The sequence below is a fragment of the Onychomys torridus genome, chromosome 3, assembly GCF_903995425.1.
Source record: "Onychomys torridus chromosome 3, mOncTor1.1, whole genome shotgun sequence".
Classification (NCBI taxonomy): Eukaryota; Metazoa; Chordata; class Mammalia; order Rodentia; family Cricetidae; genus Onychomys; species Onychomys torridus.
The window spans coordinates 134700430-134719156 of record NC_050445.1 but is presented as its reverse complement, the minus strand read 5'-3'; the positions used below and the strand labels follow the sequence as shown (position 1 = coordinate 134719156).

Genomic DNA, 18727 nt, shown 5'->3' with positions numbered 1-18727 from the left:
CTTCTTAAGTAGAGAGGGGATTATTAGGCAGAAGAAAGAAAACTAGTCAGGAGAGAGGGTGATAAGAGAAGTAATGAGGTGAACATGGTCAAATTATGTTCATACCTGTACAAAAATGGCCAATAAAACTGGTTCTTTTATGTAATTAACATATGCCAATGAAAAGAGGAATTCTGGAAAATAAAACTTCTTGGCCTCCAGAGATAGCTATCAGTAAAAGGTTTTCTGGGCACTGAGCTTGATCCCTAGAACTTATGTAGAAAAGTTGAGCTTGTTGGCTCATGCTTGTAACTTCAGCACTGGGGAGTTAGGAGCAGGGAGCTCCCTGAGGCTGGCTGGCTAGCCTCTCCTACTTGGTGAGCTCCAGGCCAGTGAGACACTTTGTTTGTCCTACAAAACAGGGTGGAGAGTGCTTGAGGAACAACATGGAGTTTGTTTTTTGTTCTATACATGCATACACATGTATGTCACCCACATGAACATGCTTGCGCGCACACACACACACACACACACACACACACACACAGAACTCTTAATGTTAGGATTCCATAATTCTCTTAAAGTTGATAGGCCAACTTTTGTTTGTTTGTTTTTTTCAAGACAGGGTTTCTTTGTGTAGCCCTGGCTGTCTTGGAACTTACTTTGTAGACCAGTCTGGCCTTGAACTCAGAGAGATCCTCCTACCTTTGCCTCCCAAGTGCTGGGATTAAGGTGTGCTCCACCACCAACTGGTGTACTACTTCCTTCATTTTTAAGAACAAAATTTGCCAAAACCTAAGCTTTAGTAATCAGTTTGCCAGTTGTGTTTTCAATAAGAGTTGTGCTCTAGGAAAGAAGTACCCAGCTCAGCTTGCACCTTAAAGCACCCTCTAAGTGCTGTTGCTAGGGACAACCATTGTTCTTCAGCATGCTGCGTAAGTGCTCCATGCTTAATTCTGACTTTCTCATATATTTGCTGGTTGAGGTTTATTAAAAGTAGTGCATTTTAACTGCTTAATCAAGGACATTCTTTTAAAATTTCAGTCATTTATCCTTTTCTTCATTGCCAGTTTATCTCCCTACAGAATGTCATGACTACTACTGTTAATTAGTGCCACTGTCCTGAACTTGTGTACCTTTGTCCATTGTTTCCTTTATCTGTGCAACTGTCAACACATTGGAAAGATCCAGTGATAACTGTAAGATTACTTCGAAAATAGATTTAGCCCTGCAGACTCTTATGTCTAGAGGATCCCTGAATTGGAAAGATAGTATTTTGAAAAACTGCTTTAAACTAGTCATTGTTGGCAGAAAGGTATATAAGAGAAAGGTATATAAGGTGTGAGGACCAGGAACTAGAGCTGGCTAAGCTTTCAGGCTGTGAGTAGCAGTTCAGCTGAGGCCCATTTAGATGAGGACAGAGAGGCTTCCAGTCTGAGGAAACAGGATCAGCTGAGTTGACAAGGTGAGGTGGCTTGTTCTGCTTCTCTATCTTCCAGCATTCACCCCAATACCTGGCTCTGGGTTTGTTCTTATTAGTAAGAACTGTTTAAGATTCGTGCTACAAGTCGTTAGTTAGGAATCTCCAGGAGGCACAAGAGTTTGCTTTCTGAGATAAACTCTTTCGATTTAAAAATCTAGCTACATTTTATCAGATATGTGACAGGATGCAAGTTCCTAACCTCTCTATGGCTCTCTTGGATTAAAAGAAAAATCTGTTAGTGGTGATAAGAATCCCATTCAGTGGTTAATTTGAGGTTCAGTAGTTAAAACCTGTAAATGCTTTGGACAGGACCTTGCACATAGCTAAAAGCTGACGTTAGGTGGTATTGCTAATATTTTTATTAGCCACATGGTCTGGTTTCCTTTGTTATTGTGACAATTTATCTTACAGTTCTATGTTATAGCTCATAGCTGCAGGGGAGTCAGTGGCAGGAACTTACACAGCTGGTAACATAGTATCTATAGCCAAGAGCAGAGAGAAACAAGCGCACTATTGCTGTTTGCTGGCTTGCTCTTATCTAGCTTTCTTCTATCCTGTATAGTTCACGGTCAGTCCATGAATTGGTGCCGCCCACATTCAGAGTGAGTCTCCCATCCCACCTCAATGCAGTCCAAGCAGTCCCTGCATAGACCAATCTGATCTAGATAATTCCTCAATGAGTTTCTTCCCAGGTGATTCTTGGTTGTAGCCAGTTGATACTTAAAATAAATCATCACACATGGTCCTCCTTTCGTCTTCTTGTGTCCCAGACTGGTTTTGAACTTGCTCTCTTCCTGTCTTAGCCTCCTGAGTTGAGGATTATAGGCATGTGCTACCATACCTCTGCTTTATGTTCTTCCTTATAAAAGCCTATTTAGTTCTACCTGCTTTCTTTAACTTCTTCATACTCCACCAGAGACTTGGTTTATATTATCCCCACATTTGGTGTGTGTGTGTGTGTGTGTGTGTGTGTGTGTGTGTGTGTGTGTGTGTGTGAGAGAGAGAGAGAGAGAGAGAGAGAGAGAGAGAGAGAGAGAGAGATAAGGTCTCACTCTACCCTTGGCTGGCAAAAATATAATTTGACTGGCAGTGATAAAACTTTGCTTATATTGTATTTATTTTCTTTTTCAGTGGGAGAGGGATTTATCAAACAAAATTTAAATGACTAGTTCTTGGGCTCTATGTAGTTATATAATAACAAGCTTGAATATAATCTTATAAGGGGCCTTTCGAATGGTTTAATTTTATGGCTTTCCCTTAGTCATAGACATAGGTTTATTTGTACATGTTATTTCCTGATCCCTGTTTATGCCTAAGGATAAAACACATGTTCACACATGGTTTGGTGTTGTTTGTTTTAAACTCTCCTTACAGATCAGGGATGTGTAATTTTGTTAATTGGTAGTGGGTATATTTTAAGTTTTGCCAAGCTTGTATTGTGAAAGGACAAGAAGGGTCAGGTGGATGCTGTGTTGGTTATTTTTCTCATTGCTAGAACAATACACTTGGCCAGAGAGACTGTAGAAAGGATGGTTTATTTTGGATCATGGCTTGAGGACAGAGTCCATGGCTTGAGGGTAGAGTGCATGGCTTGAGGATGGAGTCCAGAGTCTATGACTTGAGGGTAGAGTTCATGGCTTGAGGGTAGAATCCATGGCTTGAGGGCAGAGTCCATGGTTTGAGGGTAGAGTCCATGACTTGAGAGAAGAATCCATGGCTTGAGGGCAGAGATGAGGCAATAGGAGTGTGAGAGGCATCTGGTCACTTTGCATTTACAGTTAGGAAGCAGAGAGGCGTGAGTGTTGCTGCTTCACTGGCTTTCTCCTTTTTATTTAATCTGGACTCTTGCTCATGGCATGGTTCTACTCATATTCAAGATTGGCCTCCCACCGTAAACACTTACCTGGATATACATACCCTAAGACACCCCAGAAATTTATCATCCAGGTGATTGGAAGCTGGTCTGTGGTGTTGCAAAATGAGATAGTTCAGGGTCATTAGAGCCTTCAGGAAAGGCTACTTTGGTTGGGGAAATGAGACAACCTTTGGAGTTGGAGATGTGGGGAATTTCTCAAGGAGTCCATCTCAGAATGCCCATCGGAGTCTGCTGACAGCAATAGGGGAGTCAAGGCTTGGGAAGTAGAGTGGGAAAGTGAAAAGGAACTTAATTATCTGCTTATTTCACCGAGAAGTGCAAACCTTGATTGGGAGAGCTATCCTCACATAATCCCAGGTTTGGTACCACTGGAGTTTATGCTAGAACTAGTTATACTAACAAGGACTAGTTGTCTAACCTGATTCCAAAGAATAAACGGGTAGATCTTTTCCCGGGCAGTGCATATTTGCCTTGAGGTTTTCACAGCTACAGTAATGGTTTTCTCTAGAAAGAAGTTTTTGTGCTGTACGTTTGGTAGTGAGTTGGTCTTGCCCTATGTTACTGTCATGAATGGAGAAGTAAGGCTTTGGGTAAGGGACGTGTAAAAGCTGTACAGGTGGTCTGCTGTGGATATACAGAGCTAGGGCTGTTATTCTGGGACACTGTTGTCTTTTTCCAGATCAAAGCTGTGCTAAAGATACACTCCCTTTTCCTATCTGTTCATTCCTCTTGTTGCTCCTAGATATGGGCGTGGCAGAACTTACATTTGACTCTTAGCTATTTGTACATGTCTGGTGTTTTAGTCATTTAAAAGAGACCATGCCCTGATACTTGCAGAAACTTTTATGTTAATCTTCAAAGTGAATCTCTGATAGTGCAATTAAAATGTAGGCTATGAGCAAGGCAAGAGGACCCCTTCCTCCTTAGCTCCCCAAACCTGAAAATTGCTGTTTGAAGTTGTCTCATGACAGATCCTTAAGTTCTGTCTTTCTGCTCTAGGAATTATGATAGCCAAACAGCCAACCCAGACATCTTTGATATAAAGTAAAAAGGAAGTCAGTTTCAGAATTCCATCTCAAAATGTTTTCTCTAAAGCTCCAAGTCAAATGAAGTTACACTTAAATTCTTTAAAGCTTCTATTTTTTAGGCAAATAAGCATGTTCAGTTATAGATATAAAATTATTTTCATGGAGCCATTTTGCTATAATTGATGACATATAGCATATATTGAGGATAAGTTATATGTTGCCACAAACAAATCAGGAAATTGCGTATAGAAACCTGTAGAACTAGAAGGTGATATTTATGGTAATGGTTTACAAGAACAGTGATTTATTATTTAACATTTTTTAGATGGGGGTTGTCTTACTATGTTGCCTAGCTGTCCCTGAACTCCTGGTCTCAAGTAATCCTCTTGCCTCATTCTAAATACTGAGGACTTTAGACATGTGCTATGGAATTAGTGATTTTTAAAACATCTGTAGATATTTAGAGAATAAGACTTCTAATGTATAAAAGGTAACTTAATATATAACTATTCACTCTGCAATTCTTCAATTGGAATGCTAGATAATTATCATTGTATATATAATTATGAATTTTATTGTATAGTACTTTCAAACAAACTTGTATTCTTTTCTCTTATTTAGTGGCAAAAACATGCCCCCCACCCCCAGAGGTCACTAAATAAAGTAGTGAAATATTAGAATAGGAAAGGTTTTACTGTTACTATTACAGTATCCCCCCCCCCCCATTAGACATTTGCTGCTCATAAAGTGCAAAGAATCTTTAACCATTTTCTATTGTTTCTACTCTGGTTAATTATGTCTGCTTGAGTTGAAAGGGTCTGTAACTGGAGGGAGAAAGAAGTGCAGTCATATTGTGAGGATGTGTCTTCCTTGTCCCATATGCTGCAGTAGCAGGTTTTTTGGTATATTTGTTGTTACTAAATTCAGTATTTTGAGAGACCCAATTATTCAGCTACTTTTAATCTTGGTAATATTTTAACACTTTAACTCTTCCGCTGTTCCTAGGATTCAAAAATTTCTTCCATGGAGCGTGGACTCCGAGACCTGGAAGAGGAAATTCAGATGCTGAAATCAAATGGGGCTTTGAGTACTGAAGAACGAGAGGAAGAGATGAAACAGATGGAGGTCTACAGGAGCCACTCTAAGTTCATGAAAAATAAGGTATGGAGCAGATGCTTCAGTTCCTAGAAGCTTTAAAATTGTATGTGTACTTTCCCCTGTTAGTGATGGTGACGATGCACTTTATGTTTTGTTAGACTTTAGAGGAGTGGTCCTCCCACTGCTGCATAGAAACGTCCCAGACTGAACGTCAGAGTTACTAGTGTCATTTGGTTATTGCAGGCTTTTATTTCGATAAGAATTGTTTGATGTGACTAAGATCATGGTATAGTTTAACTTTTTATTTCTGTAAAAACGTTGAAATGACTTGATGGGACTTGGTCCAGTTGCATCTCTCTTACTGTATGAGACAGCTCATTCTCCACCTCTTCTTGGGAAGTATTGTAAGTCAAATCCCTGAGAAGTGTTTTTTCCCAAACAAGTTCAATGTTTCCCCTTTAAACAAGCTCTGAGAAGGAAAGGCTCCTGCTCTCTCCATTAGGGAGTCATGCTACTAGGTTTGTTCTTGCCTGTGTGCTCTCAGGTGTGTGTACAGTAGGTGGTCAGTACAGAGGCCTGTCAGCATGGTTTAAAATCAGTCACAGGATTCTTTCCTCAGATCCAAATCATTTAGTATGAGTCTATAAACTACTTCAATAAAATTGAAGAATTTAGTTTATTGTGGTTATCAGTTATATTGTGGCTTAATTAAAAATCATAATTGTAAAAATTGGATATGGTGGCACATGCCTGTAGTCCTAGCACTTGGTAGACAGAGGCATTCAGACTGCTGCAACGTGGAGGCTAGCCTGGTCTACATAGTGAGTTCCAGGCTATCCAGGGCTACGTAGTGAGGCCCTGTTTCAAAACAAACAAATACACAAATAAGTAATTTTAACCATGAAATTTTGGCTAGAAAAGTATTACTCACTGCATTTCCCAAATGTATATAGCAGCTATATTCTTTAGTTTCTTGCAACTGAAAACTGAAGCATTCCCCAGATTTGACTGTCTAGGAGTGAGTGGCACAGTGTGACTTGCTACCCTGTTCAGTCTTTTTGTTGTGTTTGTATCTAGCATATATCTATAGAGTTTCCCTCTATTACTAAAGAGTCTGTTACTGATTATTTATGCTAATTACATGTTAATTTTAAAGCTGAAAAATTGATGTGCCCAACTATTTGTTAGTTTGGATTTTCTCCTGATTTTAGGACAAAATTTACTGTATTATAATTAATTATATTTCCTTTTGTTGGTCAGCACACTCTAGTTCACTTGTAAAAGTTTGAAATACAGTATATGCCTTTGAAAACTGAATAAGGGGAACAGATTCAATTATTTTATGTAAGTTATTGTTATTTCAGAGGGCATTGTGGCTCAGTCAGATAACTTGAAGACCTAAGTTGGCACACGAGTGAAAAGCAATAACAATGTCGTGACAGGTAGAGCAACTGAAGGAGGAACTAAGTGCGAAAGAGGCTCAAGGGGAGGAGCTGACAAAGAGAGCGGCTGGTCTTCAGTCTGAGGTCTTTGCAGTAAGATTTACCTCTCTGTGTGCAGCGATCCCACAGTGGGACCCTGCTGGCTCTGGCTTCTGGGTGGCTTACACTTTCATTCTCTGGATGGATGGCAGCTCTGCCCATTCTTAGCACTAACCAGCCTGCTCTGCTCTTTTCACTGACCTTTGTTCACAGTTTGACCATGATGTCACTTGTGCACACTGAGTTCACAAGGATTCTAGAAGCCCTACACCTGGTTCTTTATTGTGTTTGCTGCTCTGTGGATGGTATCTCACAACTCCCATTCCTCATCCCCTTGTTGAGTAGATTGTATGTTGATTTATATAAATAGTCTTTCCTTCCGTTCTTTTTTAGGTACAGGAGTATACAGATATCACTAGGCCTCTCACCTACAACTTACCTGCATTTGAAATTCTTGAGAAAAGTACTTTAACTACATGGAGACATTATCTTTAAGTTCCCATTAGGAGATTTTGCAACAGATGTTATTTTCTTTAGGACAGGTGTATAGAGAGTGATAGCCTAGTTAAAGTTACCTGGGAATTTAGAATTAGTGTGATACTTATTTTAAATTACTAAAACTTCATTTCAAACCATTCTAATAGATAATAATAAAATAACCACCACTTGTATACTTACTAAAAGCATCTGGGGTGAGCAACACTAATTTACAGATGAGAAAACTCAGGTAACAGATGATGCCCGAGAAACCACAGCTTGTAAGGGCAGGTCTTGATTGACACCAGCAATCCTGTTTTAAAGTTTGTGATTTCTTCACTATTTGATCTGTATTGTACATGCACATCTTCCTCGAAGTGTCAAAGCTGAATGGAAAAACTACCCTTGGGAAGAATTGTGGACTAAGACTAGAATGCAGTATTAAAAATAAATTTTGGGTCTGGAGAAATGGCTCAGTGCTTAAAAGCACTGGCTGCTTATTCCAAAGGTTGTGATTTCTGTTTCCAGCAACCACATGGTGGCTCACAACCATTTGTAATGAGATCTGGTGCCCTCTTCTGGCTTGCAGGCATACTTGCAGACAGAACACTGTATACATAATAAATAAATCTTTAAAAAATAAATTGATAATTCGATGTGCTTCCTATTTATGGCTAGTTTGTACTGTAAGTTAAAAAGTAAAATACTATGTTTGGAAGAGATCTAAATTTCCTTTTTTTCTTAGCTACTACTATTCACTTATGCATATCAGACAGCAGTCCAATTACATCTCTTACATTATTTTATTGAGTTCCTGAACAGTATGAGGCTTTGGTATAATTTCTCCATTGCCAGTTGGGAAACCAAGGTGTAGAGAATAACATTACTGATCTCTTCAGCAGCTAACTGCTTCCATGTGCTCCTCACCTAGTTCTCTCTCCTGGGCATTCTAGAAGGAAGAGTCATGCTTCTAAGTTTTTCTTTAGTTTAAAATGTTTTCTTTCTCAGTCTTTAAGGGTCTGTGTAGCACCATGTAGAGCTCATTTAATAATGCACACGGTAAGGAAACGGCAGTCCTGTGCAGAACTGACGTCTCTCTCCATGCATGTGTATATTTTAGAATTTTGAGTAAGGACCTTATTATGTAGGATAGTCATCAAACTTGGGATTCTGCCTCAGCCTCCTTAGCATTGGGATTTTTGGGTGTGTATCTCCATGCCTGGCTTCTGTTTATTTTTGACTTATGTTTAGATGGATCCAGAAATTTGGATACCTTTAAACCATAGTTCTTTCCTGAGAAAGTAATAATACTTTGAATATTCTGGGCATTTATTTATAGAATAAATATATTGGTAGTCCAATCTATATATTATATATGGAATAATACTAATATGTATTATTGTTGTTGGTAAAGAGTTAGAACTAGCATCCTTATGTATTTGCATATCAGTAACTAGTTTTCATGTGTATAGAAAAATGCTTGTCTTATTGAAAGAGAAATGATTTTAGTGACTCTTAAAAGTCTAATTGGTTCTTCTTTCCTTCCTCTCTTTTCTTTTTTTCTTTCATTTTCTTTCCTCTTTTTTCTTCTCTCTCTCTGTCTCCTCCCCCCTCACTCATCCCTCTCTCCCTTCCCTCCCTTTTCTTCCCTTCCTTCCTTCCTTTCGTTGTTGTTTTACTGGCGGGGGTGGGGGGGGATCAAATGTAGGGTCTTGGTTAGGTAAGAACTCTTCCACTGAGGTATGTTCCCAAACTAGAAGTCTAATTTTAAGGTAGTTTCTTCTCATGAAATTGCTTAAGAAACCTTTTCCCTTTAACCTAAGATTAGTGTAGTAAAATATTTTAGAGATACTCAGTTTTCTAAAACTCAAGGAATTTTGTTTCATCTGCCATAAAAATTACTGACTTACTATATTTCTGTTCAGTAGTTAATCTGTCTTGTAGTTACTTCCTGGATGGTAAACCTATTATAAAATCAGAAAATGTCATAAGACAAATTTCTTTTTAAATCCTTTTTTCTTTTAAAGTTTAATGAGTTCAAAATAGGAAAGAATGTGGCTGGGTGTGTTAATGCACACCTTTAATCTCAGCACTTGGGAGACAGAAGCAGATGGATCTCTGCGTTTGAGGCCATCCTGGTCTATATAGTGAGTTCTAGACAACCAGGGCTACACAGAGAAACCCTGTCTTGAAAAAAAATAAAAACAAATACAATTCTTAGGAACAGCATTGGCTAAGAAGGCTCAGTGAATCAGAACACTTGCTGTGTGAGCATGAGGACCTAGGTTTAAATGTCCAGAACTCATGTAAGAAGCCAAATGTGGTTGCATGTGTCTGTAATCCCAATGCTATAGGGACCTGGAGACAGGAGGATCAACAGGGTTTGGTTAGCTTCAGGTTCAGTGAGAGAACCATTCTTAAGGGAGTAAGGCAGAAGGTGATAGAGTGGGACACCCAGCATTGACCTTTGGCCTCTGCATGTGTACATGCAGACATAACATTGCACACATTTGCTGTACTCATTGGATGTGTACCTGTAATCCTAACACTTAGGAGATACAGGCAAGACAATCAGGAGTTCAAGACCAGCCTTGGCTACATAGTCAGTTTGGGCTGGCCTGGGGCACATAAGGCACTCTCTTTCTCTTTCTGTCTCTCTGTCTCTGTCTCTGACTCATGCATGTACACATGCGGAAATACATAAATGCTTAGGAACAATAGAGATAAAAAGAAAATGTTCAAGAGGAAATATTTGTTGTTATTAAGAGAACTTTGTGGAGCCAGGCGGTGGTGATGCATGCCTTTAACCCCAGCACTCATGAGGCAGAGACTCTGAGTTTGAGGCCAGCCTGGTCTGCAGAGTTATGAGTTGCCCATTCAGACTGATAAACTTCAGACGCCACGTGTAGATTCTCTTAGTGAGAACTTTACACATTCTTCATTTAAGTCCATTGTGTTCATCTGTTTATGCTCTATGATGTGTGTGTGTAGTTGATTAAACAGGTGACTTTTTTTTTTTTGGTTAAAGAAAACATCTCTCTAGTGCCTTAACACTGAAAGCAGTTTGGTTTCCTCCTGTTTTCATGATGCAGGGTCTCGCTGTATACTGCTGGCTGGCTTGCATCTCACAGAGATCCAACAGCTTCTGCCTGTTCTGTCTGGGATACAGATGTGCACCACCACATGTAGCCTAGCTTCTTAAGATAAAGCTTTTTTTTTTTTTTCTTGAGAAAGAAAACCAAAGAAGCATAAAACTAGGATTTGAATTTACTTTCAGTAGAAATATGAAGTTACTTTTCCCCTCATGTTTTACGTGCCCACTAATCCTGCCTGTGACCCATAGTCTTCTGGAGATGGAGGCTCGACAAAATGAAGTGGTGTTTAGGTGATGAATGCTGCCTGGTCTGGTCGAACTGTAATTTCTTCCTCCGTCTTTTCCCCCTAAGGTAGTGGTTCTCAACCTGTGGGCCACAGCCATCGGAAAACGTATTTCTCATGGTCTTGGAATTTGAAACACTGCTCAGCAGCAAAATTACAGTTGGGAAGTAACAACAAAAATAATGTTATGGTTGGGGGTCACCACAATATGAGGAACTGTATTAAAGGGCTGCAGCATTAGGAAGGTTGAGGACCACTGGACTAGGAGTTTCAGAAACTATTTAGAGACAGTAACTGAAGATTAGAAGTTTCTGTGTTTGTTGAGTAAACTTAGTTTTTGGTAAGGAACATCCAGTATTAGATGGCACTAAAAGATTAGTATGCCCTATCTTATTTATTTATTTGATGAGCCTAGGAACTCAGGACTACTAACAAGTGCTTTACTGTTAAAGTCACCCCCCCGCCCCTCATTTCTACCTTATAAAGTCAATTTTGCATTTAGTTTCCTATCTTTGTCATAAATCTGCCAGAGGTCCAGCTATGTGGTAGTTGTGTAATTTCTTTTTTCCTTACAATGTTGTGTTTTCTTTTCCAGATTGGCCAGGTGAAGCAAGAGTTGTCCAGAAAGGACACTGAACTACTAGCCTTACAAACAAAGCTAGAAACTCTCACGAACCAATTCTCAGACAGTAAGCAACATATTGAGGTGCTAAAGGAGTCCCTCACTGCTAAGGAACAAAGGGCTGCCATCTTGCAGACCGAGGTAAAGAGTGTTCTGTGATTTGTTTGGGATTCAGTCCAGTCCTAGTTTTATCATATTATATATTTGTTATGTTTAAGAGTCATGTAATCATTTGTTGAGCTAAAATAACCGTTTTCTTTATATTGTTAGGTCTAATTAGAACAGATGCTATTTCTTTTACAATTTTTAGTATTAGGAGTTGTACCACATTCAAACTGTGTTTTAAGTCATTCCAATGAGAAGATAGTTACAAAAATATATCGGATTTCATTTAGATTAAGAAGCATTAATTCTTTGGGGGGGCGGTGAAAGAGTTTATTTCAGCTTACAGCTCTCAGGTTACAGACCATTAATGAAGGAAATCAGGCCAGAAACTCAAGGCAGGAACTGATGCAGAGGCCATGGAGGAGTGCTGCCTACTGAGTTGCTCCTCATGACTTGCTCAGCCTGAGTTCTTTTTTTATTTTGTGTCTTTCACATCATGCATCTTCATCCCATTTATTTCCCCGTCCCTTCATATCTGCCCTCTGACCTTTCAACCCCTCCCCCCCCCCCCCCACTTAAATAAAATGAAGTTTAAGAGAAAAAAAGAAAAATCAGTCTCATCATGGAAACTGTAGTGTGACACAGTGAGACATAAACTCTTTAGTTTGTCTTTACTTGCAAGTGTTCATTGCAGGGTCATTGGTCTGGTTCGAGGTCTTTGGTTTCTGTTAACTATCGATGCTGGGCTTGGGCCCTCATTGGATTCCTCTTGTATATCCTGTTGTTGCCCTGTGCTGTGGAGATCCTGCAGCTTTGGGTCTGCAGGCCCAGGCCCTTCCTGTGCTCCCGCAGCTCACAGATGGGGTGGAAGTTGGGGTGGGCCAACTCATAACCTGGTTCTGGGCCTGGGTAGTTGCAGGGTTGTTCAACCCGCCAGCTCTCCCGTCTTCATCAACAGGATGAGCTCTCTTGAATTGCCCTGGCTAGGTCACCCCTTGTAAGGATGAGCAAGGGGTGGGGCCAGTTTTTCCACTTTCACATCCTCAGGGTCAGTTCTCCCATACCTACAAGTTCAGGCCTAGAGAAGTATTCATTCTTATCCATGGTAAATTATAAATAGCAGTCATCTTGGTTAGTTTGCATTATGTGTAAAGTGATACACACACACACACGCGCGCACACACACACACACACACACACACACACACACACACACATACACACACACACTTATGTGTGTATTTATTTGGGTATGTGTACATGTGTATGTATTTGCATGTGCATGCTTGTGAGTGAGATCAGAAGACAACTCTTGGGAGTTGATGTTCTCCTGCCACCTTGTGGAATCTAAGAATCTAAGTCATCAAATGTTCACTCTAGCATCTCTTCCCTGGGAGCCATCTTGCCAGCCCCGATGGCATAATTTTTAAAGAAGTTCTGCTCTTTCTGTGTTTTTATTGGGCTGATTTTGGATTTACTTAAGAAATTTCAAATATGAAATAATATGGAAAATATCACCTTCAGTTCTTCATTTATAAAGAGGGTTTTTGTTTTTGAAACTTGAACATGCATTGCCACAAAAAATTCAGAAGGCGGTGCCTGTGTCTTAAAGGTCTGCCTCACTTCCAGTTTGCTACTGTTAGCTTGAGATGCAAGTCAGCCATCAAGCAGTTGGTTAATGACAAACATGTAAAAGTTTGTCATGGTCTGATAAATAACATTTCATCTCTGGCAATCCACTATTCCCTTTGTACCCAGCCTCAATATTATCTTCTTAGCTAGGTCTTACACAGATGGGTTTCTTCTACCGTGGATGGTAAAGACTGCATTTGTTATCTCTGTTGAATGGTTGTATATTTGTCTCTAGCCAGGGTAGTAGCTGAGGCTCAAGGGATTACCTCTGTAAGTTAGTTGACAGTTGCTCCAGTACACCATCTCATCCTAACTGTTAAGGGTGTAAAAGTTAGCCTCTTTATGAATTTGGGGGGTTTTAAGAATTTAATACATTTATTTATTATCACTTGTTTCCAAATAATTTCTCTAGTGACATTTGATAACACTTTTTTCCCTAAGCAACTTTCTTTTGTTAGAGCCCAATAAAAGGCAGTTTGTACCAGTTCCTTGAAGGCTGTCATATTTTCTCTAAATTGATTTTGTCCACTTTATTACAGCTGCTTGATCTAATGTGGAAACCAATGAATTAAACATATGGAAAAGAGCAGGGATCATGGAGCTTTTAAAAGTTCCTCTGCATGTGTATGTGTCATGTGCATTCTTGTGGGTGTGTTTGTATGTGTACATGTGTGGAGGCCAGAAGCCAACTTGAGGTATTCCTCAGGTGCCCTTTACCTTGTTTATTCCAGGCAGGCTCTTGGCTGCCCTGGAGCGTGATGGTTAGGCTAGGCTGACACACCAGCAAGTCTTAGGGATCTTCAGTGTTAAGGTTACAGATGTATTTTGGGATTTTACTCAGGTTCTCATGCTTTCACAAGCACTTTACTGAGTAAATTATTTCCCAACCCCTCAATTAAAAAATTCTTCAAGGAAAACATTGATCTGGGGAAAGGTGTGTGTGGTATCCCCTCCTTCCATCTTCTGGCTGTCTAGGATGAGGCCTTCTGGTGTTCAGCACTGTACAATATTATTGAAATTGCTTCTAATTATAAATTTCTCATTTAATCTGTTGACCTTCACAGAAGTGATCAAACTTTAGTAGAAATAATACTTGAGAGCTGGAGAGATGGCCCAGAGGGTAAGAGTACTGGCTGCTCTTCCAGAGGTCCTGAGTTCAATTCCCAGCAGCCACATGGCTTACAACTATCTATAATGAGATCCAGTGCCCTCTTCTGGCATGCAGGCATATGCAGACAAACCACTGTATACATAATAAATAAATAAATCTTTAAAAAATAGTTGAAAGTATAGGTTTAGTTGCACAAGATCAAGCCTGTCAATAAGCCCAGTGCAGATGCTGGCAGAGCCCATGAAGCTATGCTGCTAGTTAGGAGCTCTTGATGGCTGCTGGGAGGGTGTGAGTGCTGGTCGGTTGTTCCTGCTCATTACTAATTGGACTCAATGGATTATTTAAAAAACGTGACTATGGGAGGGCTACATGTTCAGGGGGCTTCTTGGGAGTGTGAAAGGGGAGTTGGGCTGATATGATCAAGATACTTTGTATATATATGTATGAAATTATAACATAATAAAAAGTACTTTAAAAAAAAAAACGACAGAGGTTGGGGTTGTGGTGGGGGTGGCGGTTGAGTGCCTTTAATCCCAGCACTTGGGAGTTAGAGGCAAGGCTGATCTCTGTGAGTTTCAGGCCAGCCTGGTCTACAGAGCAAGTTCTAGGGCAGCCAGAGCTGTACAGAGAGACCCTGTCTTGAATCAACAAAAAAGAAAAGAAATAAAAAAAATAAAAAAAATAGAGCTTTTGGGTTAGACCTAGAATTGTTGCTAACCCTCTGTATTAATTATTAAGCGACTGTATAGGAGTTGGTTTTTAACCCATTTTTAAGCCTCTATTTCTTCATCTATAAAATAAAGATAATTAGTCTTCTGTTCCTAAAGTTGTTTTGGCTAGAGTAGATGGTTTATTACATTTTTCTCTCCTAAACATACAAGGATGATGCTGCTGCTGCTGCTGCTGCTGCTGCTTCTTCTTCTTCTTCTTCTTCTTCTTCTTCTTCTTCTTCTTCTTCTTCTTCTTTTTGTTTGTTTGTTTGTTTTGTTTTGTTTTGGTTTTGGTTTTTCAAGACAGGGTTTCACTGTGTAGCTTTAGAGCCTGTCCTGAAACTCACCCTGTAAACCAGGCTGGCTTCAACCTCACATAGATCCACCTACCTCAGCCTCCTGAGTGCTGGGATTAAAGGTGTGCACCACCACCGCCCAGCTCTTTAAATTTATATATCTTTTTTTTTTTTTTTTTTTTGGTTTTTTGAGACAGGGTTTCTCTAGCTTTGGAGCCTGTCCTGGAGCTCGCTTTGTAGACCAAGCTGGCCTCGAACTCACAGTGATCCATCTGCCTCTGCCTCCCGAGATTAATGATGTGTACCACTCTGTTTGACTTGCAATACTTTATTTGATATCAGCTGTTTTATTTGCTCCTGCATTAGTTGCTTTAGCATCCCCATGGCCATAGTACTTCACAGAAACAACGTAATAAAGGACAGATTTATTTTGGCTCATGGATTCAAAGAATCTGAGTTCATCATGGTGGGGAAAGCATAGTGGAACAGTTGAGTTCAGAGTTCATAGTGCTGTGAGCATATATTAAACCAGGGTTCAGAGAGTGCAAAGGAACTGGGCCCTGTGTCACCGTCAAAGGTCCTCCTGTTGTACTCTACCAGACAGACTGCTCACCTCTTAAAGGTTTCATAGCCTCCCAAAATTCTACCACCAGTTTCTGATATAGCCATTTCAGACGTAAATTATAGCATTCTACTCCTTTTCTATCTCTACCCCACCCCAACCAAAGTCCTTGGTGCTCTCATAATACAAAATGCAAAATGCATTTAGTCTAATCTTAAGAGTCTCTCATAATCTCAACATTTCCAGCATCGTTCAAAAGTACCAACTGAGACTCAAAGCAATCTCTTAGTTGTTACACCAGCTCTTGAAATATCAAAAAGAAAGGATTATAAACTAGGTGTGGTGGTTTGTATGGCTAGTCTTACTTCTTGAGTGAATGGGCTTTAGGATTGCCAGGAGTTCAAGGTCAGTCTAGGCTACATGGTGTCTGAAAAGCAAACAAACAAAACCCTGGGCATCTGGGGACACCAGAAGTCCAAGATGGAGTCATTCGTACCGCTGATTGAAGAAGAAACTGATGGATGTTGAGCTGGGAGAGCTGCCAAGCTGGATATTGATGTGGGATTTCACTTCCAAAGGCTTGGAGTATTTCAGAGAGATTACGACATCATAACATGTACATTAACGTAAGGAAAGGGAGCATGAATGGGCCATTGTGACGCTGGCAGCCAAGGTACTTTTCAGCTCCTCAGTTTTTCATTGAGGAACTCAAACATGAATGATAATGCAAGTACTTCTGAAGAGGAGCCAGTATTGGGGGAGGAGGGCACTCTGTATTCCTGAATTTGACTGCTTGCCTAATACCCATCCGTGATAAATTCAGTTAAGGCTAATTTTTTTCATATACTGACTAAGAACTCAAGTCCAATAAATGGTCCATGTAAAACAAACAAAAACCAAACAAAGTTATATGTTTCCACTGTTCAATGGCCCTGAATAAGCATTCCCATTTCAAAACAGAGGAATGGGGACATAGAAAGGAGGGATATAACTAAAACAAGACCTTGTGGTAGTATTGTGTTCTTCAAAATATTGTGTTCCCCGAAATAAACTTATCTGGGGTCAGAGAACAGGACAGCCACAATATTAAACATGAGGATAGGCAGTGGTAGCACACACCTTTAATCCTAGCATTTCAGAGGCAGAAATACCTCTGGATCTCTGAGTTCAAGGCCACATTAGAAACAGCCAGGCATGGTGACCCACGCCTTTAATCCCAGAAATCCAGCCTTTAATCCCAGGGAGTGATGGCAGAAAGTAGAAAGATTACATAAGGTGTGAAGACCAGAAACTAGCAGCATTTGGCTGGTTAAGAATTTGCACTTTGAAGCCTTGGATAGGTGTGATGCTGACAGGTCCTGAAATGCCTTGAAAGGTACCTTTTCTATTGTTCTGGTGCACATCACTTGGCTTCTTTTTAACAGCGCTAATCTTTTCAGCAAATAACTCGTTGCCACCTTAAATGTGCTCCTTTTCTAGTCCAACTGTACATTTTTTGCATTTTCTGTTCTGCGTTTTGGTCCCAATTCTCACTATAAACTTGTCTTAAAGCAGCCAGCAAATTTCCTCAAGATTAATTAGTATTTTAGTTTTGAATGTGTCCTCCATCAAAATTTCAGCATCCAGGCAAAATATAGACAAATTTTTTGCAGGAATGTCACTCAGATATTCTTTGGTCCAATTCTGTAGTTTGGTAATTTGAATAAAAAATGTACCCTCTAGGCTCATGTGTTTGAACTTGGTCCACAATTTGTGTTGCTGTTTGGGAAAGTTATGGAACCTTTAGACCCTTGAAAGGAAGAAGTATGCCACAAAGGGCAGGCTTTGTGGGTTTTTTTTTTTTTTTTTTGGTTTTTCGAGACAGGGTTTCTCTGTGTAGCTTTGTGCCTTTCCTGGAACTCACTTGGTAGCCCAGGCTGGCCTCGAACTCACAGAGATCCGCCTGGCTCTGCCTTCCGAGTGCTGGAATTAAAGGCGCGCGCCACCACCACCTGGCTAGCTTTGTGGTTTTATAGTCTGGTCCCACTTCCTGTTCTTTTTCTCTGCTTCCTGTTCTTTCCACTTCCAGAGTATGGATGAAATGGAATTTCTGTTTCCTGATCATCAGGATGTGTCACCTTACATGCCTGCTACCATACTTTCCCTGTCAGGATGGACTGTGACCTCTCTGGAATTGTAAACTAAAATAAGCAGTTTTCTCCTCTAAGTTGCTTCTGGTCAGGAAAAATTTATACCAGCAACAGAAAAGTAACTAATACATGTATAGTCTGCTCTCATTTGAAGCCTTAGGAGCGCAGTCTTTACTGTCTGCATTCTGACCTCACAGACTCCCACTAGAATATCTCACTCACTAGGCTTTGCTTGTGGTGTCCTGGGGCTTTTCCTGGCCTGCATCACCAAACCTTTCTAAATTCTTGTCACAAGCTCAAAAGCCCCGTGAACCCCATGGTTAGACGTGTGACAGGAACAGCCCTCATTCTCAGAACCAGTTCACTGTTGTCAGTCACCATTGTGTCACATCACAGTCATTGACAGAAAGAAACAGCATAAAGGAGTAAAGAGTCCACGATGGCAGAGCAGGCATACCACAACAACTCTTGGGAGAGGCTGTTCACATGGGAGCCGACTGGGAACCAGTGGCCAGTTCAGCTTTCCGATGCTTGCCCCTACATGTAGATCTACTTCTCTTCCTCTTTCCCTGCCTCTTAACGATTCCACAGACTTGCCAAGGAGCACCACCAGCTGGGGGATGAACATTCAGCATCAAACCGTAACAAACTAGGGAACAAGTGTTCAAATACAAGAGCCTATGGAGAACATTGTTCATGGAAACCACCACAGTATGGAATTGGACAAAAGGCCGTTTCTGTTACATTCCAGCAAAGAATT

The 18727-nt window shown here is 40.3% G+C and overlaps 1 protein-coding gene across 10 annotated transcripts in view; it reads left to right on the top strand.

Moving 5' to 3' along the window:
- Erc1 (ELKS/RAB6-interacting/CAST family member 1) overlaps positions 1–18727 on the top strand; it is a 340148-nt gene that overhangs the window by 74234 nt on the left and 247187 nt on the right. For 5 of the 10 annotated variants that reach the window (XM_036180805.1, XM_036180808.1, XM_036180803.1 and 2 more), the window contains exons 5-7: positions 5372–5527; positions 6907–6990; positions 11396–11563. In XM_036180805.1, coding sequence (XP_036036698.1) covers positions 5372–5527; positions 6907–6990; positions 11396–11563 — 408 coding nt within the window. The remainder of the gene's footprint in view (positions 1–5371; positions 5528–6906; positions 6991–11395; positions 11564–18727) is intronic. The other 5 variants (XM_036180809.1, XM_036180807.1, XM_036180806.1 and 2 more) reach the window with 1 other exon arrangement.